At 39.8% G+C, this 23388-nt stretch overlaps 4 protein-coding genes across 4 annotated transcripts in view; all 4 read left to right on the forward strand.

Moving 5' to 3' along the window:
* LOC107152150 (protocadherin alpha-8-like) overlaps positions 1 to 16473 on the forward strand; it is a 137123-nt gene extending 120650 nt beyond the window's left edge. Inside the window, 2 exon segments of the mRNA XM_048811665.1 lie at positions 13398 to 13456; positions 16412 to 16473. The gene's annotated coding sequence lies outside the window, so the exon portion shown is untranslated.
* Positions 1 to 16474, forward strand: part of LOC107152264 (protocadherin alpha-9-like) — a 133730-nt gene extending 117256 nt beyond the window's left edge. Inside the window, 2 exon segments of the mRNA XM_048811666.1 lie at positions 13398 to 13456; positions 16412 to 16474. The gene's annotated coding sequence lies outside the window, so the exon portion shown is untranslated.
* The window catches only part of LOC107141808 (protocadherin alpha-3), a 200234-nt gene that overhangs the window by 157687 nt on the left and 19159 nt on the right, over positions 1 to 23388 (forward strand). The window contains 2 exon segments of the mRNA XM_048811663.1: positions 13398 to 13456; positions 16412 to 16500. Coding sequence (XP_048667620.1) covers positions 13398 to 13456; positions 16412 to 16500 — 148 coding nt within the window.
* Pcdhac2 (protocadherin alpha subfamily C, 2) lies at positions 720 to 10113 on the forward strand. Its single transcript, XM_048811664.1, has 2 exons — positions 720 to 3910; positions 7491 to 10113. Exons 1-2 carry the CDS (start codon positions 1349 to 1351, stop codon positions 7551 to 7553), a joined length of 2625 nt encoding a protein of 874 aa, XP_048667621.1. The 5' UTR covers positions 720 to 1348; the 3' UTR covers positions 7554 to 10113.

A 23388-nucleotide genomic window follows, 5' to 3' on the forward strand; every position in this document is an offset into this window, starting at 1 on the left:
TTAGGGACCCAGAGGCACAGAGGTTTATAGGAAACTTATAGAAGATGAGCTGCAGCCATTGAAATTGCTGGCTATTGTAAGATAAATCCCAGCCTTCCATATTTTGCTTAATAACAGATTTTTTTTTTAACTGCAAAGCATTAATGGAGTTCAAATTCCAGCCTGGCTTAGAAGATCATGAGTAACACTCTTAATTTAATGGTTTTGTAGGCTCTTGAAGACATTGTCATCTATTAAAGAAAAAAAATTAAAATCACTCTTGAAAGAAAATGTCTTGGGTGATAAATGAAAAAGATTTGGAGATTAGGGGAAGAAGCTCTTAAAATTTCTACCAATTTTTTACCTAGTGTGACCTAAACGGGTCAAATAAGAGGTTTGCCTACAGCTTCAAGGAGCTAATGGAGTTTTAAACACTGAAATATTGGTTATTTGCCAAGGTACACACTGAAAGTACCGCTTGACTAGGAGCAGAATTGAGTATTGAATCCCAGGATGCTAGTTTTAGGTTTGCTCCCAAAAGGCAGACAGCATTTGCTATCCCCTGCCCTTTGTCCTAGGAGTTAAACACTTTCTGTAGTACTAAAGAGTGTTCCTGAGACTATGTGGGGGTCAGGTAAAATAATCAGTTCCCATCCCAGTGGCTCCAGAGCACCGCCCCTGCATTTGTGTCCTTTAAATGTTAGAGCCGCCACCCAGATCCCGGTACTTAGCTAAGGTTCTCCGTTTATTTTCCTGGATTGCGCTTGAAAATCTTTTTCAGGGAGCCGATAGCTCCTGAGTTCCAAGGTCTTAACTGCTTTTCACAGACTAATCTTACAAGACCTTTTAAGCTGGCGAGAGACCTTGGAGAGTGGATGAACAGGACCTTGGGGGCAGGGAGACAGGGAGTGGCCGTGTTCCCGCCGTCTGCTGGGATCTGGCGGGTTCGGGTGGAGGAGATGAGGCTGGAGTGGCTGGGCAGTCCGAGGTTGCTGTTCACCACTTCGGTGCGGAATCGGAGCTGGACTTGCTGAACACTCCTCCCTCTCCCCCTCCCCTTCAGCTTCCTTTTCCCTCCCCCCGGAGCAGCTACGGCAGCAACATCAGCTGCAGGAAGCGGAGCCGGGCTGAGCGACTGGAGAAGAGTAGAGGAACTGGGGTATGGGGGATCAGCCGGGGCAGAGGGGCCGGGGCCCCTTGAGAGGGCCTAAGAGGGGAGCGGCCCCAGGCGTTTGGTAGCGCGTGAACTGTACTGGAGTCGGCGCGGGGCGGCACGAGCGGAGGCGGAGGCGGGGCCCAGGCGTGGAGCAGGGCTGGCTAAGCTGCTGCCTCGGGCCCTGCCCGGCTGCCTCCGCCGCCGCCGGAGGCTATGGAGCAGGCTGGCACGAGACTGTGGGCGACAGAGCATCCACGACTCCGGCGGCCCCTGCCGTGGCTGCTGTTGCTGTCTTTCCTACTGCTGGTGGTGCTGCTGCCCGGCCCGGCGGCCTCCCAGCTACGGTACTCGGTGCCTGAGGAGCAAGCACCGGGCGCACTCGTGGGCAACGTGGCTAGAGCGCTGGGGCTGGAGCTGCGGCGTTTGGGGCCTGGCTGCCTGCGCATCAACCATCTGGGTGTGCCCAGCCCGCGCTACCTGGAGCTGGACCTGACTAGTGGAGCGCTCTTCGTCAACGAGCGCATTGATCGCGAGGCGTTGTGTGAGCAGCGGCCTCGCTGCCTGCTTAGCTTGGAGGTGCTGGCGCACAACCCTGTGGCGGTGAGCGCAGTTGAAGTGGAAATATTGGACATCAATGACAACTCGCCGCGCTTCCCGCGGGCCGACTACCACCTTCAGGTAAGCGAATCGGTGGCGCCTGGAGCGCGCTTTCACATAGAGAGCGCGCAGGATCCCGACGTGGGCGCCAACTCAGTGCAGACCTACGAGCTCAGCCCCAGTGAACACTTTGAGCTGGACCTTAAACCCCTGCAGGAGAACAGTAAGGTGCTGGAGCTGGTGCTGCGTAAGGGCCTAGACCGCGAGCAGGCAGCCTTGCACCACCTGGTTCTCACGGCTGTGGACGGGGGCAGCCCACCCCGCTCAGGCACGGCGCAGATCTCTGTGCGCGTCCTAGACACTAATGACAACTCCCCCGCCTTTGACCAGTCCACTTATCGCGTCCAGTTGCGGGAGGACGCACCCCCAGGCACATTGGTGGTAAAGCTGAATGCCTCAGATCCGGATGAGGGCTCCAATGGTGAGCTCAGATACTCCTTGAGCAGCTACACCTCGGACCGAGAAAGGCAGCTCTTCAGCATAGATGCCAGTACCGGGGAAGTGCGAGTGAGTGGGGCGCTGGATTATGAGGAGGCCTCCTCCTACCAGATCTATGTGCAGGCGACTGACCAGGGTCCAGTGCCCATGGCGGGTCACTGCAAGGTGCTGGTGGACATTGTGGATGTGAATGACAATGCACCAGAGGTGGTGCTGACGGACCTATATAGCCCAGTGCCTGAGGATGCTGCACCCAACACCGTTGTGGCCCTTCTCAGTGTCAATGACCAAGACTCCGGCCCCAACCGGAAAGTGAGCCTGGGTCTGGAGGCCACATTGCCTTTCAGGTTGAATGGCTTTGGAAACTCCTACACACTGGTGGTGAGTGGCCCTCTGGACCGGGAGCGGGTGGCTGCCTACAACATCACAGTGATAGCCACTGATGGGGGAATACCACAACTCACATCCCAACGGACACTGAAGGTTGAAATCTCTGACATCAATGACAATCCACCAAGCTTCCTGAAGGACTCCTATTCCATCTACATCCAGGAAAACAATTTGCCAGGAGTGTTGCTCTGCACTGTGCAAGCCACAGACCCAGATGAAAAGGAGAATGCAGAGGTGACCTACTCCCTCCTAGAGAGGGAGATTCAAGGGCTGCCAGTCACCTCCTATGTCTCCATTAACAGTGCCAGTGGCAGCCTTTATGCTGTCAACTCTTTTGACTATGAAAAGTTTCGAGAGTTTTTTGTGACTGTGGAGGCCCAGGACAAGGGGAAGCCACCACTGAGCAGCACTGTGACCGCCAATGTGTATGTGGTGGACGTGAATGACCATGCCCCTCACATTCTGTACCCTACCTCAACCAATTCGTCAGCAGCCATTGAGATGGTGCCTCGAACTGCCCCTGCTGGCTACCTGGTCACCAAAGTCATAGCCATGGATTCAGACTCTGGACAAAATGCTTGGCTCTTTTACCATCTAGCCCAGACTTCTGACCTGGACCTCTTTAAAGTAGAGCTGCACACAGGAGAAATTAGGACTACTAGAAAGATAGGAGATGAGAGTGGTACCACTTTCAATCTGACTGTGGTGGTCCGTGACAATGGGGAGCCATCACTTTCATCCTCTGTGGCCATTACAGTAGCTGTGGTGGATAGGGTTTCTAAAATTCTCCCTGACACTCAGAGACATGTGAAGAGTCCTCGGACATACTCTGAAATTACACTTTATCTGATAATAGCATTAAGCACAGTATCTTTTATATTTCTTTTGACAATCATTGTTTTGAGCATCATCAAGTGCTACCATTACACTGCATATGGCACTTCATGCTGTGGAGGCTTCTGTGGAGTGAGGGAGCGGTGCCCTGCAGAACTATACAAACAGGCCAACAACAATATTGATGCCAGGTTACCACATGGCCTCAAGGTGCAGCCTCACTTCATTGAGGTTCGAGGGAATGGCTCCCTCACCAAGACCTACTGCTACAAGGCCTGTCTGACAGCAGGCTCAGGGAGTGATACTTTCATGTTTTACAACACAGGGGCCCAGACAGGACCAGGGCCTGGGGGAGCCCAAGCAGCAGTGACTGACAGCAGGCACCTCACAGGCCAAAGTGGGCAGAGTGCTGGAAACCTGATTATTCTCAAAAACGATGTTGTTTCTCAAAATGAGGTGAGATAGTGTTCAAGGGGTATATTAAAAAAAGTCCTGTATTTTCACATGCCCCCTCCCGATATCATGTGGTTGGCTTTATTGAATTATTCACAATAATGACAGGTTATCTGATAAATTAAGTGTTAATAGTACCTCCAATTTGGTCATAATCTGCTGTTTCTTCTCTAGAAAAATAGCACTAGAGAATTGTTTTACCTCCCATTTTTTTCACATGTAGGAGGACTTATTCATAAAGTTGTCTGAGAAGTGAAGATTAGTCTTAAATACTTGAATGTTAAAGTTCAGCTTTGTAGAGCAAAAGAGCAGGTCTGGGAATAAAGATTATGGTTTGAGAAGTAACATTGTGAAACTTAAGGAGAAAGAGCTTCTGTTGTATCCCCTATAGGAAAAGTTGGGTTCAAAAAAATCATTTTTTAATTCCATAGGAATGGTTCTTTACATCTATCTATCTATCTATCTATCTATCTATCTATCTATCTATTTATTGAGCTCTGAGACCTCTAGGGGCTGGTGCAGTTATCTCTATTTGGGTGTTTATACCTTGGACTGTATGTAGTACAAACTGTCCAGTTAATCTCTGGTGATTGCACTGAATGAATGTGATAGGATCCTCTGGAAATGCACATCAGAGGTGATAAAGCCATAAACTATAGACCTCACCCTGAAGCCAGTTTCCTTTGGCCATATGATGTGGTCACTTTTCTGTAAGGAGGTGATGTTCCTCATGTCAGAGGAAATGAATAATGGTAAGGCAGAGAGATTATACATTTTTATGGTTGGGCAAGGGAGATATTAGAATGACTGAATTAGAGATATGAGGGAATGGTGAAAACCTGGACATGCTAGGATCAGGGAGGAAGAAAAAAAGAAATGTCCCCTAGCCACCCTTCTTGGCATACTCTGAATTCATTTTAAAAGGATTTTCCTGCATTTAGTTAAGTTCAATCTGTAAACTTTTGATTCCCTCTTCCACTCCTGGAATTTTGATGAGATAAAGTAACTTTATCAAGCCCCTAATGTCTCTTAAGTTAAATGACAATACTTCAAAGCACATGTTCATTTTCTGGATCTAAAATTTGGTTTGCAATGAACTACAGAAAGCTTAGAAAGTGGATAGCTTCATGAAGACAGGTGTTAGTAATGTGCTAGTTTTAAGAAGTTATATAGGCAGATAGTTCATTATTGTGAAGAATGCACATAAATTATTGAAAAATGCATAGATGTGCAGGAGTGTGTACTATACTTGTCTCTGTATGCATGCTTGAAGTAATAGAGATTGTCTTTGTGGTACTGTAAATTTGGATTTCAAAAGACAAAATTTTGTCCCATACATAGTGATGAATTATCTTTTGAAACAACCACATTCTACTTAGGTCTTTTAGAACTAGTACAAATTGAGTTAATAATATTTGTCTCTCCTATATTTTTGTAATGTCTTTTCATTGACATATTGCTACTTTTTTAATGTTCATATGGTCACATTATAAGTTCTTCTTTGAGTAATATAATGCTTAAGCACAGAATTTTCTGTCCTTGATTGAGAGTAGAATTTCCCATAGACATTGTAGATTTGTTATCAGAAGACCCTGATGTTAGTCAATGCTGTGTAACCACAGGATGTAGATTGCAGATCAAGAAAAATGGGGGTGGGGGAGGATATCAAAGAGTTTCCAGAATTCTTTAGATGGTAGCTTTTGAAAGCATGTGAAAGGGCTTAGTTTTAAATAAGAATGCTCTAGACATTTGTTTAACAAATTCCTGCAAGTTCTTTGGGCTTTGGTTGAGCTGCAGGTGGTGAAGAGGCTTGGAAAGCTAGCCAAGCAAGCCTCAGTTTTGCCACCAGCTGTGACCTGGAGGCTCAGATGCGTGGCATTCTTACTCTCCATCTCATGACTCAAAGCTTGGGGCAGTTTGATACATGAAGTGTTTCTGTCTTACATGACCTGTATGTTAATAGGTACCTTGACATACAGCTCTTTAATCTAGGGAGAAAATTGTGACAGAAAATCTTGTGGAATTTTCTTTTGGAATTTTGCCGGGAGAGTGCATGGATTTAATAAAGGCAGATTTCTGCTAACCACTTCTGAAAATTCAACGAAGAGTCCCAAATTATTGCAGGTATAGGGAAGCAGTGAGTCACTTTGCTGTAGCAGGCAAAATGGAAGCAAAAGTCAATTCAATTTTGAAAGTCATTATTGCTACATTAACTTGTTAATTTCCCGTGTTGAGCTTTCTCTTTCTTTACCTAGTTACTTTAAATGACAGGAAAGCCCTGAGGTGTAATTAATGTCACATGCCTACAATAAAATTGGGTGGACATTGAAAAGGGAGAGTGAAGGAATGTGTACTCACTGACCACCCTGCTATGTAAGAAATACTCTGCTTTGCAATGTGTATATGTGCGATTCCACTCCCTCCAAGTCATACATTAAACAAACATTTATCAACATCTAACATAAAAGAAAGCTCAGAAAGGTTAGATAACAAAGTTACACTGCTAATGGTATTTTAAGTCATTTTTTTTAAACTCAAAGACTCTGCTTTTTTCAATAGTAGGAAATGACAGAAATCCCAATGTTTATATTTTTTTGATATAGGATTGTCAAGCATTTAGTTTATCATTAGTTCACCCAGTAACCTAAACCAACTGTTTTTGGAAAGAGTAATTTCATGCATGGAAGCAGATAACAAAAGGGACAATCTGTCAATAAAATGTTACTCCCAGCTAATATATTTTTATTTGTTTATTTGCTTTACTATTGGCAAAGCTTGCTAGGATATTTTATCCCTGTTCCTCCACTGATCTCTTTTTGCTTAGTAAACATAAGCATTTAATACCAGACTTTAATCTTTTTGGTGACTTTACCCCCCCCCCCAATTATATTATTTCATGAGTCACCTGTGCATTGAGGTTTTTAAAGCATCTGTACACAACAGGGCAGAATTTCTTTTTGGATATTTTTGAAAATTTGGCACCCTCTTCAGAGTCTCTGTGAAAAGAAACTGAATTTTAAGATAGATTCTATTTATTTGTGGTGCGAATGCTAATGAGTCACTATGAGTACTCTGGGAAGATTTGTTCAACTGCACCTTAGTGGGGCCAAGTGGCACAGCATGTGGAAATAACAAAAGAATAGTAGAGACAGCAAGTTTGGCATTCACTTTTTCTTATTTTGAAGCAATTTATAGACATCAAATTCTCAGTTATTTCACCTTAATTCCAGTTGTTGTGACCAGAAAGAATTAACCCTTTTTTCAGTGCCACCTAATTTATTTCTTCCTGGGACTGACTTCTCTATCTGCTGACTCTGTCCGGGAACACAGTTTACTCTCATTGTAAAGACATAATGGTGAACTTATAAAAATTGTACAATGGTTAGAATAGACCAAGAAATTGTATCTTTGAACTTCCATTCCAGTGTTCCATCCACTGATGGCCACTTTTTAGGGGGTGGGGTTGTTTTGTTTTGTTATTTCATTTTGGTTATCAGATTGCTTTTCTGAGTAAAGGTTTGTTTTCTTTGGTTTGTAATATAATAAATTCTTCACATTACCTACTCCCTTGCTTTTTCTACAGACTGCTGAGCCAGATGGAATTATGGCTGAGTTCTTCTGCCTCTTCATTATGCACATATTATGACCGATGGAGAAATCTATTTAATATGACTTGAAAGTCATTGGCCTGCCCTTTCTTCTGACCCAGGAGTGAGCCACGATATGGGCATCTGGTCTAACTCAGTACACTGCAGGGACACAGCCTGGCATATAATATATTGTCTATTGGTGTGCTGCCTGCTTGACAGAATAGCAGCCAGTTCTGGATACTTGCCTTGGTTGGCTACCAAGTTTTGCTCTCAATGAGAGGTCAGAATGATGTCGGTTTACAAATGTTTGAGGAAAATTTGCCACCACCAGTCCCAGAGATTTAGCTGAATTTGATTGAGTTTTAAAGGTGTCTTTGAATGTGACTTCTCCAGGACTTCACCTGGATCAATGTTTCTGTGTGATTTATGATATGAACATAAATTTAGCTGATTCATATTGTTACAGAGTTGCGGTCTGCTGGGAAACTGAGGCAATGCAGAGACTCCCCTTTAAGCCCAAATTCTTATGATCAAGTTAGAAAGATTTTAGACATGTTTCAGAGTTATAGGCATGAGTTTATTAGAAGGGATAGAAAAGGGGACAGGGGACACTCTCAAGGTAGAGTGGATTCCCTCAGAGTGGAGAGGGATGGCACGCCTCTCCTGTCCTTCAGTTTTATTGGGATCCCAAGGAAATTTCCAGAGAGTCCTACCCAGGTTCACCTCTTGACTTTTGACTGACAGTATGATGACATCAGATTTTGAAGTCCCCACTGCGATGTCAATGCTAGGTGACTTTGGCCCATGTTGACCAGTTCTAATTGGAACCTGTTCTTATAGATTTTATGGTGAGGGGGAATTATTCTTATTTCCCTGAGTTCTGGGATCTGGTTTGTGTATGTCACAAAAGTCTCCCCTTTCAGGATATCTTGTATTCTTATTGACATTTTGGGGCCTACACTTCTCCTGCAAGATAACAGTTTGTTTGTTGAGAAATGTAACATATCCTGTCCGCCTGAGCCAGTCAGGACTGCCGGTAAATTGCTTTTTTAAAAGTGAAAGCATGTGGGGGTCAGCACAATGGACCTAGTTTTTAGAATTTTTCCCTAAACCTCATGTGTCTGCCCCTTAATATGATAATATTTTGAGTATTATAATCTATAGTCATAAGTTTAAGAGGATTCCTTAGTAGTGTTTTAAATCTACTAATCTAAAAGTTATTTAAGCTTTTTTTCCAAGAGTTTGAACTTGACCTATGTAAGGAAATATCTGACATTGCACAGGTGAAGAGAGATTTTAATTCCTTTCTGGTCATGCAGGATCAGAACTCTGGGCTCCAGGGAGGTATACTGCTCTGAGTGAGGGAGCAGCTTCTACGCTAGCAGGCCCTGCATCCAGAATTAAGCAGGCCTAGCACTTTCTGTTGTACTGAAACCTATTAGGTATGTTTTAAAGTCATGTTTATTTTATTTTCCTGGCTCTGTGGTTTAGGGTTGTAAATGACTATGTTCAAAGCAAAGTATTCCACCCAGAATTCTCAAATTTATCATCTTATCATTTTGACTTACTAGAACATCAGGAGGTAATATAGTAACGATTAGATGAAATATTATATTTCTTTTTGACTTAATGTACTCCTTTTTTACTGTTTTGCAACAAATTGCCAGGAATTAGTAGTTAAACTACTAATTTAGTATCTCACAACCCAGTACCATGTGGTTGAGTTCTCTGCTCAAGTTTTCACAACTCTGAAATCAACATGTTGGCTGGGCTGAAGAGCTGTATACTGTTTTGGAGGTTCGGGGGAGAAATTTAGGTCATTCAGATTGTTGGCAGAACTCAATTCTTTAGGGACTGAGATCCACTATTTGCTGGGGGGTCACTTTCAGCTTCCAGAAGTTGTTCTCAGGTCTTGTCCCATGGCTATCTTCAGAATTGGTGATGGAGAATTTTCTCTCACATGGAATCCCTCTCATACTTTATTCAAATCTCTCTGATTTCTGCCTTTGATCTCTGAACTCAGATTTAAAGAACTCATGTGACTAGGTTAGTCTACCTGGATGATCTCCCTTTCTTAAAGACAACCAAGCCACATTATGTAACACAATCAAGGGTCTAAGATCCACCACAATCACAGTCTTGTTATTTGGTACATCAGATGTGAGGTCCTGGGAGGATCTTAGAATTCTGTCTCAGTTTTTATCAATGTTCACAAAATATCACTATGAAAAATATTGTGGATATGTTCTGAATAGAGTCCTATTAAGAAGGAAAAGGAGATATTGTATGTAGTCTCAGGTCTGAGAGAGAAATATTTTGAAGGTATCAACGTAGATTTCTGTGGTAAAAAGTTAACATTATTTCACTGAGTATATTGAGTTAATGAATAAAATAGGGTGTTTTAGCCTGTTTTGCTTTAAATATGTCTTAGAAGAAGTGATTAATTCTTCTGTACTCAAATATTCTATTATATAAATCATATATAATACTATTGCAGGATATATTAATTAATATAATTCTGATAGAAACCCAAGTGAGTTCTTGTTCTTCAAGATGCTGCTTCACCCACATGAACTACTTGATTGAGTTTTTCCACATCTGGGGTTTTGTGAATATTGTTCTACTATAAGACTAAAATGCTGGGAGCCATTAGCCAAGTAGGTATGACAATTTCCTTGCCAGCGTACCCCATGTTGCTGACATTTTGCAGTGACATTGAATGTAGTTGACCTTGCTCAAGGACCAGGGCGGATTAGGGTGTTCCTGGTTTAACATAATCGGGTTTAGGACGTTCCCAGTTTAGGTTCCAGGTTTAAGGTTTAAGATTATTCCTGCTGGGAATAGGGCGTATCCTGCTGCCTAAGTTCCCCTTGAGTTCTCACGGGATTCAGACAGTATATTTTGGGAGACAGAAGCCCAGTGAAGGTGAATTTGGGAGAGAACGTGAATTTGGCAGAGAACGTGGATTTCCCCAGAACGTGTTTGTATACGGCTGGTGTGAGTTCGGGAATAAAGAGTTGCTGTTTGAATCTACAAGCTGTGTGGTGGCTCGTGATTGTGTGCCCAGCCAGACTGCGGCATTTGTGCCCAGCCAGACTGCGGCATTTGTGCCCAGCCAAACTGCGGCACTAAAACAATAGTAAATACTGGAGTTCCTTACCAATGGAAATCAAGTACATCCCAGAACTAAAGAATGGTTAGTGCAAGGCCTTAATATATATCTTGTGTCAGATATATTAGTAGTCAACTTTTCAACCTGAATTTTTCTAGAATTTAATTAAAAATTCTGGAAGAAACAATTATTACTTTTAATTTTGTATTTTTTAAAAAATAAATCACTATTGAGGAAACTTGGAAATAAAAAGGAGGAAAAAAGAAAAATATATGTCATTCCACATAAATTTATTTAAAACACAGACTTTTGTGTTAGAGGAACCTAAACATGACTGTTAGCCAAATTCATCACCAGTCAAGCAAACAATTTAATCTCTCTAAAGCTTTGATTTTTTTTCATTTTTGTAGCAAAAATATGATAATGTTGACCTTGCATGATAGTTCATTTTCTTAAAATATTTTAAAAACCTACCAGATTCCAGAACCCTACTAGGTTCTGGGGATATAGCTATGGATTTTTTAATATCTGAGGACACTCATATGTCATGTGAGTAAACTGCTTTCACAGAATTTATGGTCTGACAAAGAATTAGGATACATACAATAATATATGCAACACTTATTTTATTGTCTAGTAGCAAATGGCTACTTAAAACATATTAATTACTTTCTCTTTGCCTTTTCCCTGTCTGATCTTACTGCCATAGGAAATCTCATAACTATGATTCTCACAAATGAATCTGAGAAACATGTTGTTGCCAAAGAACTATTGTAGAAAATAGCAAGCAGCATGACAAATTAAATGTATCATTGAGGAAGTGAGATTGTGTAATGAACTCAGTTCCCATTCAATCCTGGTAGAACTGTGCCTTTCAGCAAAATGAGGTTGGTGATTTCATTCCAAAGATCAAGTTGCAGCAGTTTTCATCATGAATGTTAGCCAATCATGAAAAAAAAAAGTTGGCAACATTTACTTAACAGATGTCAAAATCTTTCTTGAAGGAAGGTTCTGTCAGCTGAAAAGCTAACTCTAGTGCTCCCAATGTCAAGGGGGAATATGGTGATGATAATTAATAAAAAGTATTTCAGTCATATTTTTATGTTTATAAATGGTCTGCAGGCATGCACAGGTCTGTATTTCCCTCCTCTTCCTTTACTCAGGAGTAATGTTAACTGGGTATGATTCAGATAAACTGCATAAGCTGGAAGCAACTGAAGAGTCTGAGAAGCTGGGCCCGGGGGTATAGCTCAGAGGTAGAGCACTTGCCTAGCATGCATCAAGGCCCTGGGTTTTGTCTGCAGCACTATAAAAATTGTTGCTTCTAACATTACTGGTAAAAGATCAGAGCACCTTTCATTGGGTCTGTAGATAGTTGTATGCTATTTTATATGGACTATCCCTAGCATTTTATGAACTTAAAAACCAAAAATAAAGCCATCTGCATATTCATATCTTACCAGCAGAGTGGAATAGGATCAGAGAGGGAGGCTGATTATGTGGGGACCTTTGAGATAAAGTATCCCAGAGTTGTAACTTTTTCTGGACCTTGACTTCGGCTCAATCTTTGAACACCTCAGTCTAGCCAGTCCCAAATCTGTTGGATGGTTAAGATGCTCATCACTTCTCCTCTGGGTGTTATGAAGAAGTATGTTTAGGAAATATTTTTCATCCCTTAATTGTAAGAAGGAAAGGAACAAGAATTATTGATACTTTGAAATAGTATACAGACTATTTGGTTTTTGTCTACCAAATGTGTTAAGTATAACTCAAAGAAAATACAAAATACAACCTCCATTCTCTCATATTTCTATTTGACTAGACTTCAATATTCAGTGACAGAGCCACTTTAATTTCTGTTCATGAAGAAAACATCTAGAGAAGTGTGCATCACAAGTTTTTCATAGTAAAATATGGGTTAATTGATTTAAAATAGTGATTGATTTTGTCCCCAGTGATTCTGAGTAGCTTCTAACCAGCAGTCATCAGGTGCCCATATCTTCTTCTTTGTCCCCTCCACTTTGACAGATTGTAGACGGAGGTGGGGAAATCCCATTGTACATGTGGTGCAGAATGAGTGAGGGTCTTTTCAGATTTCAGCTACTCCCTGTTAAGCAAAGTAATTGAGTGAGGAGGTAAGGCACTCAGAGAAAAGCAGGGAACAAGTACAGTTTTATGAATAGGATTAGGTAACAAAACAAGATCAAACTCTGCCATGGTTTGTTTTTCTCTCTCTAGTATTCGTCTTTAGTCAGTAGAATTGGCTCTTATCAGTTGCTGGTATTATGACTGGGCACATCCATCCTGGGTCAAACATGCTGCAGTCTGCAAATCCAGCAGCAGATTGCAGTCCTCTGCAGTTCAGCCAGGCCAGCAGAACTTGTATAGTTGTGAGCACGGCGATAGCTAGAATTCCGAATTGAGGATATGCCCCTAATGGGGCCTTTGAGGGCAAAAGCAATGAAAGATTTTCCTGTCTGAAGGCAGACTCCCTTTCCCTTTGTGTTTTAGGATCACAGACCTTTATTGGCAAGGTAAAGCCAAAGCTAGCCCTCATAACGTTACTAAATGTGGTTTTTTATGACATTCAATCTGTGAGCTAATTTAATTTTCTCCTGAAGTGTTCTATATAGGGATATCATCCTAGAGTTGTACATGAAATGATTCTTTCAATATTTTTGTTTAGCTATCTGAAAATATTTAAGGGAACAGCGAATCAACTAAGAGCAACCCTGGGAAAATAATTGTTTTGCCGTTTTAACAGAAAACTCCCTTTGTGATTTTGCAGCCACGACAGCCCAATCCTGACTGGCGTTACTCTGCCTCCCTGAGAGCAGGCATGCACAGGTATGTATTTCCCTCCTTCCTTCACTCAGGAATATGTTAACTGGGTATGATTCAGATAAACTGCATAAGCCAGAAGCAACTGAAGAGACTGAGAAACTTGGCGGGGGGTATAGCTCAGTGGTTGAGCACTTGGCTAGCATGAGTTCTGTCTGCAGCACTATAAAAATAAGACAAACAACAATGACAACAAAAACTATGAACCATTATAGATGCTCTGTCAAGAATGCAATATTTTTTATCTTGATCTATTAGTTGAAACATTGGAAGTGATAGATGTTAAATGGTTCTCAAATTCTGGGAAATGAGAATCTTCTATAAAATCACACAGACAGATTTCTGTGTACTTTCACCAAAATTTTCTACAAGGATGTGTCAATTAAAATTTTTTAAAATTTATATAAGGAAGTAATTTTAACTTTCTTCATCCCTTTTACCTACACTTTCTGTTCCTCACTTTAAAAATATAGCTAATATTGATGCTTTCAAACTTCAGTATATTATGCAAGGTATATGCACATCTATCTTATTTTTCTATCTCACATTGACTATTATATCCTGTTAACCACAGCAATTAATTGCTAGCTGGCTGTGGTGGTGCATGTCTGGAATCCCAGTGGCTCAGAAGGCTGAGGATCATGAGTTCAAAGCCAGACTCAGCAACTTAGTGAGACCCTAAGTAATTTAGCAAGAAAAAAGGGCAGGGGATATGGCTCAGTGGTTAAATGCCCCTGGGTTTAATCCTCAAAACAAAACAAAACAAATAATTGCTATTCTTGTTAATGTTCACCTCTGTTAGTGTCTTCTCCATCTTTTTGCAATCTTATTGTCATCAATAGCATAAACTTTTCAGAGGATAAACCACGTGCAGGGCCTTTATTGAATATCTGGAGACCAAATCTAGCTTATTTTAAATTAACCTAGAGTAATAGCATTACTCTAAGACTCAGATTGAATATAATTTTGCTTTTTCTACTTAGTCTTTTTGACAGTAATTGATTAACTACCATTATTCCCAGAGCTGATCTAATATCGTGCTATGGGGTCAAATAAAATATTCATTATTTGTGAGTGTCTTTGGAAACCAAATGGGGAGGACCAAGAAGTTAATGATCACTATTACCCAAAGGATTTAATTTTAAAGAAGAAATAAAACTCCAAACGTAAGCCCCTCAAAATATCTGGGCAACTGTTAATTGAATCTTCACCAAACTTAGACCCATGTTTAAAGGGTGGGCTTACAGAGTATATGTAGAGTTAATGAAAAATTCGTTCTAGCCGATTAAAAATACATTAGATTAAAATAAATTAACATCCTCTCAAGCATTATAAATGAGCAAAAATCATTATTAATGGATACTATTTCTGAATCAGAAGCAATCAGAAAAGGCCTGAAAATTGTAGTTGACTTGGTAGGATGTCATATTGGAATCTGGGTTATAATTTGAGGCCAGAAACACTCATGCAGATGCCAGAACACTAAGTATCAGAAGGAATTCTTTATACTAAAAAATCCAATTTATGCTTTTGTCTGTATCTGAGCTATTGGTGGAACCACACAATAGATAAAAACATGTTTAAAGTACTGACTCTTACTCTTGAAATTGAATTAGTGCTTTGCTTGAAAAGTACCCAAACTATGAGATGCACCTTAAAAACTACATTTAAAATACAATATTAAAACATATTATATCCTTGTTCTACTTTCAAATGAAAAAAAAAGCCAAATATGCTCCTATTTAGATTTCAATTAAGATATTATAAGATTTAAATAGAAGAAATGAAATAGTATAGTACATTGAACACATATTAGAGTTGTAAATTTAAATGATACTCATTTTTTTCAATACATGTGTTTGACCTCTTGGCCTTTCCAGCCTCAAATATCATGTAACTGCTCTTCTGAAAATTCTGCTTTGAGCAGAACTGGTTCCAGGATAGTTACAAATTTATGAATCTGATTGAGTCCATATAATTGTTGGTAAGATCCCAAAACATCTGAAGATTATATTTATACAAAAAAGGAAATTCTAGGTTGAAGATAAAGGGAATAGTAGTTGAAGGTGAAGGTCAGAGCTTAATGAATAAATTTATACTAGATATGTTGTTTGAAGTAAGAGAGTAAGAGAGCCTTGAACTTATAGTTGCCTTTCCTCATAATAATTAAAGTTTGCCTGATCTGTTGCGTCACATAATCCCTCAGCCAGTAGTCTAAGTTTTGTTTTAGTTATTTAATTTGCAAGATAAACAAATGTCTAGTTAAGAAGTGTCCTCTCATTTTGGTGAGAGTCTAGTTGGATATTGACTCTTAAGATCTTTCCTGTTTATTCTGTCCTTCATTCATTCATCCACACATATTTGAAGGTCTAATATGCATTAGCAGTACACACACATAAATGCAATGTTCTTTCTATCCTTGGACAGTTTTTGTTCTCTCTCTGCTTTGGACAAAATGTTAATACTACCATATTAATCAATCAAATAACCAATTTTTGTATAATATTACAGTTTTCAGCAAATAATTTTAGTATTTTTTTAGTATTTTTTTTCCTCTTTACTATAGAGATCCCAGAAACAAGAGAACCTACAAGGGAGGATTGGCATCCTTGAGAACAAGCTCTCCTCATCTGCTTCAGCATTAAAATGTTAAAATGCCATTAGCCATCCAGTGGTTCTCCTGTTAGATTTAGTGAGTACCACATGGCATTAATGAAAACCAAAATTCCCATAAAGATAGAGCATATTTATTGCCAGTGTGGTACAGCAGGAAGTAAGTCAGTGATGATTATGCAGTTTATGTAAGGTGACTGCTCAGCAATAATTGCTGCAGTTCAAGCTTGAGAAGAATGTGTTAGTTGCAGCCCTGCCTCCATAGATGTAAGCAGTTTCCAAAGTGGAAGGAGAAAGACATTTGTGCTAACATATCTAACATATATTTGGGTCCATATGTTTATTCAGCTCTGTGCACCTGGAGGAGGCTGGCATTCTACGGGCTGGTCCAGGAGGGCCTGATCAGCAGTGGCCAACGGTATCCAGTGCAACACCAGGTAAAGAGCTGAGATCTCTATATTCCTGTTTGGTTTCTGGAAAACAATCAAATGACCAATTTTTGTAAGACCAAGAATGTTGATGACTCCCTTTTGATTCTTTCTTTCCTTTGGGGAAAATATTGATTTCTATACATACATAATTATTTTGATTTTATACTTATTATTTGTTAAGAGTTAAAAACAGCATGAGTGTGTGTGTGTGTGTGTGTGTGTGTGTGTAATGAAATTCTTTCAAAAAATGATCTGATACCTTTCAAATGCGTAGGCCATCCTAGCCACATAGAGATGCCAGATCTGCTTCTCCCTGCACAGCAATATCCTCCTGCAGACGGAATTTTATTACCTTGGCATTCACACTGCCAAACATGACCACCTCGATTTTTTTCATTTAGAGGATCAATGGGGACTGGTTCTTAATCTAAACTTTTAGGAAAGAGATTCTCCAGGTAGGGGGGCAGGGGCTGGGGTTGTGGCTCAGCAGCAGAGTGCTAGCCTCGCATGTGCGAGACCCTGGGTTCGATCCTCAGCACCACATAAAAATAAATAAATAAATAAAGGTATTATGTCCAATTACAATTAAAAAATACATATTAAAAAAAGAGATTCTGCCACATTAGGTAAAACAGTCAATGGATGAATAAATAAAGGAAAATTGCTTAAACTCACATTTCCTTATTCTTGCCCAATTACTAACGCAGTGTCATAAGATAAAAAATATGGCTTTTGCCCAACCCAGAAGCTTGGGAGGCTGAAACAGGAGGATTGTGAGTTTAGAGCCAGCTTCAGCAAAAGTGAAGCTCTAAGCAACTCAGTGAGACCCTGTCTCTAAATAAAATACAAAATAGGGCTGGGGATGTGACTCAGTGGCCAAGTGTCTCTGAGTCTAATCCCTAGTACCAAAATAAATAAATAAATAAATGATTTTTAAAAAATATATATTATATATATATGAAATATGGCTTTGGAGGCATATTATATATGGCTTTGGAGGCCCAGCCCTATGGCTGTTTTCAGAAAGGGAGGATTACTATTGGTAGAGACTAAATTATCCAACTAATTAATAATTATACTCTAGTTAATAATGGTAGTGAATTTTCATTATTTATTCTATGACCAACATAATGATAAACTTTTGTATGAATTACATTCATTTATTTCTCATGAAAATTATTATTACCCCCATCTTACAAATGAGGAAACCAAGGATCATGTAGATTTAAGTAACATCTCCAAGGTGACAGAATTAATGAGTAATGAAGACAGAATTAAACCAGGGTTAGTCTAACCCCAGAGCCTGTGTTTTCAGCAACAAGGCAGATACTGTTTCTTCTTGTTAAATTTGTCTACCATAATCTTCTATTAATAAACCATCACAATGATGATAGTAGTTACTAATTATCAAGACATAATATGCTTAGACACTGTGCCAAGCACATGACATGTTAGTTTGATTTATTCCTCATGACAATTTTGCAAGGAACTGTTTTAATTTTTTAATTTTTATATCTGTTTTAATTAAAAAAAACATTGGAGATGCAGAGAGGTTATGAAATATATATATAAGTTCACACAGCTTATAAGTAGCAGAGGTAGGATTCAAACCCAAATTTGTCTAGCTCCAAATCCAAGTGTATATACCTTGGAGTTATTTTCATAAAATGGCTGTCTTGCAAGAGTCCATCCGAATTCAAATATGTACACATAACATATGTACATATATACATATATAACAAATGTACATATATACATACATAACAAATGACATAAGAATGTATGTGTAAAAAATTGTTTCCAAAGATAATCAGGTGCCTTTCAAATAATTAGGCTAAATAACATGTGTACCTAAGGAACTATTTTTACTGGCAACTGAAAGGGCTTTCATTGATTATAATCAGCCAGCATTTGCTATTTATGAATGTTGCACAATTCAACTGAAAGTAAGTTTTGTCAGAAAAAATGCATAAGTTGAAGCAATTTATTAGAGAGCTAATACTGCCAGATGGCAAGGAGAAGAACATAAAATAGTTCATTGAACAAATCTGCAACCCCAATGTCAATTTGAAGTGAAGAATTGATGTAGGAGAAAGAAGTTTGAGACTACCAAATGTTACAGGATATGGAGGCATCTGGAAAAGTGAGAGCTACTCAATCAAAGCAGCCACATGAAATCATGCCTTGCTATCCTGCTTTCATTTCAGCATTGTTTTTTTTTTTCTCATAGGAGCACTGTAGGTCAGCCTGTTGAGGCAGGAACTGATTTTGAATGCGTACTCCCTCTCATTCGTGATGCTGGCTGGTGTATATTTCTAGGCAAATAGGAAAGAGGAACTGTCTATTGATTATTTCATACACCTGGCCTAGGTCTCTCCTTCAGATTCAAAAGGATGTTTTTGACAGAAGGTAGGGAATGGGTCTCCATTGCTTACCTTTCCTACTGGTGACGCAGAAGTCACAGGCCTCATGAACCTTGCTGGCTACAGGTCAAGTCTTCCGTTTACTCAATGGTGATCTAACCATACTTTTCAACATGCTTCTGCGTCAACAATTGAAATTAAAAGGCTTTTCCTCTGCCTTCTATCCTGTCCTTTTGGTACTTTTAGATTTTAGGACTCAAAATAGGTTCTGCACTGTTTGGATGGAATATGGCATAAAGATTAAGAGGACGATTTGGTGTCAGTTCTGAGTTGAATTCCAACTTGCTTGATGGGTGAGCATAGACTAATTGCTTAAGTTCACACTTTCTTAATTATCCTTTGTTTAAATTGATTGTAATAAGAATAGCACCTATCTTATTTATTTGCCATGAAGACCAAAAAGAGAAAAAAAAAGGCTGAACATAGGACTTGACATATAACATTAATAAATATTTAATCTTATTACTCCTTTTTTTTTTTCCTGCAATACTTTTGTGCAATCTATGATATGGCCTTAATTGATAACTTGATAGCCAGAATTCAATAGTTCTCATTTGTAGGCCCCGATACAGGTCCTCTGAGGTAGTCTGGATCTCCCTGACATCTATTTAGTCCATTTATCCCTCGGCAGCCCCTCTGGAGATGAAATAAAAAGGTTGTATTAGTTGTGGCCTAAAGAAAAGGAAAATGTTCCCCAAACTTGGCCCAGCCTGCCTGTCTAGTTTCTTTTGTCCTTAGTACTTCATAGTGAGTGTGTGGTTGCTTCCAAATGCATCCTTACACTTGTGCCTGAGCCCTTCCCATGACCAGCCAGTCACTCATTACTGTGTTCCTATGGATACTTGTGACGGTACTCCTGAGGGCTGTGGCTATGTGCATAAAGGGGGTGGAGCCTCCTTTTGCTCCAGTACTCATTTATGTGTATTTCTTGAAGTTGCTTTTTCCTCTTTTCATTCTTTTGCTTCATGACTAAACTGTTGATTTATTTTTACACTCTGTAAAAGCCTAGGATAAAGATGCCATAGTCTGAAGGGATCAGTGGAGGCATTACCAGGTGATGTTTTCTGCAGGATGAATACGTCAGACATTAAGCTGGTTAATCCTGATTACTGACCCCTTTCTCCAGCCTTACCTCTTGTGTGAGCAGACCTGGATCATGGGCTCCCTTATTTTCTTTCAGCTTCTCATGAGACTGAGCAAAGGAAGAAAATTAGCTAAACAGGGAATGCACAGAATACAGCTACAGCCTCCTTTTCAGTCAGAAAGAGTATTAAAGGGCTAGTCACTCTCTTTACAACTCTTTTTAACATTCTGAATGTGAATGCCCTGAAGAGGTTTTAATGAATGCTCTCTTGTGATTAGTTCATAGAGAGAATCCTGTGAGGTTATAAAAAGATGGTCCCTGCCTGCCAGGGAGCTGATCTGGCCACAGTGGGCCAGAAGCTTTGCTATCTCCTGCTAGTTTTTCTAGGGTCCTCTTTCTACCTTTCATGAGATCTCAAGACTTACTTAAGGTAATAGTTACTTTTAGAGTGGGAGATATAGTCAGCCATCCATATCCTCAGGTTCCACATCCAACCACAGATGAAAAAAAAAAGTGCATCTATACTGGACATGTGCAGATACATTTTTCTTGTCATTCCTCCCAAACAATATACTATAACAACTGTTTACATAGCATTTACATTGTATTAGGTATTAAAAGTCATCTAGAGGTGATTTAAAGTACACAGGAGGATGTATATAAGTCATATGCAAATACTTCACTATTTTATATAAGGGACTTAAATATCTGCAGATTTGGCCATGAGGGTCCTAGAAACCATTCCCCATGGATACCAAAGGACAACTGTAAGATGCAATTTCTCTATCTTCAAGTGTTCAGGGAATCCCAAAGCACACAGCTGCCAAAGATAACATTATAGTTTATGGATCAAGGCCTCAGAGGATCTGGGACTAAACAGTGAAAGATAATTAAGTAGGAGAGAATACTAAGGCATTGAGGCTTAGAGAACTTTAATTTACAGTGACTAGACAGTGATTCTTAAAGTACAATTTCCAGAACAGGAGTACCAGCAATACCTAGGAACTTGTTAAAAATGCAAATTCTGAAACCCTATGTTGGACTTACCAAGTCAGAAACTCTCAGCAGGCTGTACAAACAAGCCACCCGTGTGACTCCAGTGTACCCTAAAGTTTAAAAATTCATCTAGAGTAAATATTCCTAATGTTGCCAAGTATCTTTGGAGGCCCAGAAACTGCAAGGAAGGCATCTGTTTATGATTCTTATGGGAAGCTGGGACCTTTCCCATACCAGAGAGATAAGTAATTGCTGAGAGCTGGAACTCCAGAGTCAGAATGACCTTCCTTTGAATCCTTGCTCTGCCCCTCAATAGTTGTATCCTGGAACCATTACTTAACTTTTCTAGTCTCAGTTTCTTTCTCCGTAAAATGAAGATAAGATGGGTATCTATCTACCTCATAAGAGTTCTTACAAGAATTAAATGGTATAATAATCACATATTACAGAATAACAAGTCTGTAGTAAATGATAGCTATTTTTATGATTTTTTTTCCCAATGGATGAGTCTCCCTTGAACTTCAAAATCTAGATCCAAGTTGTTCTGAGTAGTCTCTGTCAGAAAGCTCTGTTATTATAGAGAATATATATATATATATATATTTACAGTGCCTCTTTGTTTCCATGGGGGATTGCTTTTTCCCTGATTTTCTACATTTCTTTATTCTGTGGAAGATGTACACAGTTTATGTGCCCTAGTTTTATAGAGGTTCATGCTCTTATTTGTCTTAGAGATTCCTGCCTCTCTAACAAAACCAGCTCCCCAAGGACAGACTCCATGGAGACTCCTCTGATTTTTTTCCCCAGAAAGAAACCATGTACCTTAAGATTTTTGGAAGCCATTTAGGAGCACTGTCAACATGAATTTTTCCATCTCATGAGTGACTGCAGCCTCAGGCCTTGTTGGAGAATTTAGAAAGCATGCTGTTCCACTAACCTGCTCACCCTAGACTTTTGCCGTTGTCATGGCAATGACAGTCCTGGGAGGTGTGTACATATCCTTATTTGGGGAAAAAAAAAAATGAGAACAGAGATTTTGTGAGTGGGGCAGCTCCCTCCTGTCAGTGTCCTCCACTCTCACTGTCCATCTGACAGCCCAGGAGGGCCAACTCAGCTTAGAAATCTCTAGCTGAGGAAAGTTAGTCCTTGTAAGATGCAATTTCACTTTCTGGTGGGGTGTGGAGCTCATATTTCTTGGAGTTCTCTATGTAGGTTATGATGAACAAAGAATTGGTTCTGGATTTGCCTGGAGGGAGGAAGCAAGTCTGATGTAGGAAGGGTACTTAGCATTCTGAATCTAGGAGAAGCCATGAGCTTAGTGAATGGAGCTTCTAACTTCATCCATTTGTGACTTTCTTCATCTCCTTCTTAGAGGAACACTGTTTTGTTCTTGTATTTCTTGTTTTCAGTGGGGAGAAACTTTATTGAATGACCGTGGTGGTGCAAGGCATTGTGCTAAAAGCCCCCTATGATTTCTTTTTTTCTTTCTTAAATTTTATTTGTTCTTTTTAAATATACATGATAGTAGAGTATATTTTGACATATGTATACAATCATGGAGTGTTTTTAATGGTCATGTAAGTAAAGGACTGGAATTGAGATATCCATGTTTTTCTAAAATTAAACATATCTGTATAATAAATAGCTCCTGAGATAGTTCTTTCCCTATATACCTTGCATTTTCCTGCATCTCTCTCATTTCCTTTGTACAATTCTTCCAGGATTGGAAGCCCTGGACAGAACACAGAATTGGGCCGTGGTATATAATAAAATAATTTCTTCCATAATAGTGGCCCCAAACAGAGAACATTAAATGAGGACTCAGATTTATGCTCCGGGACACAAATTTTAATGAAACACATGGTAAGCAGGAAAGAGCAGCAAGAACTGTTCCCTTATGCTACAGTTTCCTTCAAATCCCACACATGCAGAAATACAGGCCAATATAGGATAAGGAATGGAGGATACAGGATAAGGAAATGGAGGAGCCTCATTGTAGTTCTTTTGATTATCATTGATCCCTTTACTGTGCCAACTACATGAAGTAATATAGTGTGGTCCCTGAAAACTTCATCCTCAGAAACAACTTTTGACTACATCTTAGAAATTATACATTTTATCCTTTTGTTTAAGAGTGTCACTTGGAACAGGAGAATTTCTGAATTACACTTCTAGTTCTCACAACAAACCATTCTTTGTAGCTGAATTTTTAAGCCCCTTCTCAGGATCAGGTTTCTGCCAGGGAGATCCTAGTGTCACAAAGAATCAGAATTTGTGGATGAGAAGGTCATTGTCTAGTTGGTGAAGGATATTCCTTCACCGAATTTGCCACCTGAGTCACCAAAGATGACAGGCTACCTGTGTGTTTGATAGCTTTGTGGGAAAGGTGAG

Source organism: Marmota marmota, unplaced genomic scaffold (assembly GCF_001458135.2).
Source record: "Marmota marmota marmota unplaced genomic scaffold, marMar, whole genome shotgun sequence".
Lineage (NCBI taxonomy): Eukaryota > Metazoa > Chordata > Mammalia > Rodentia > Sciuridae > Marmota > Marmota marmota.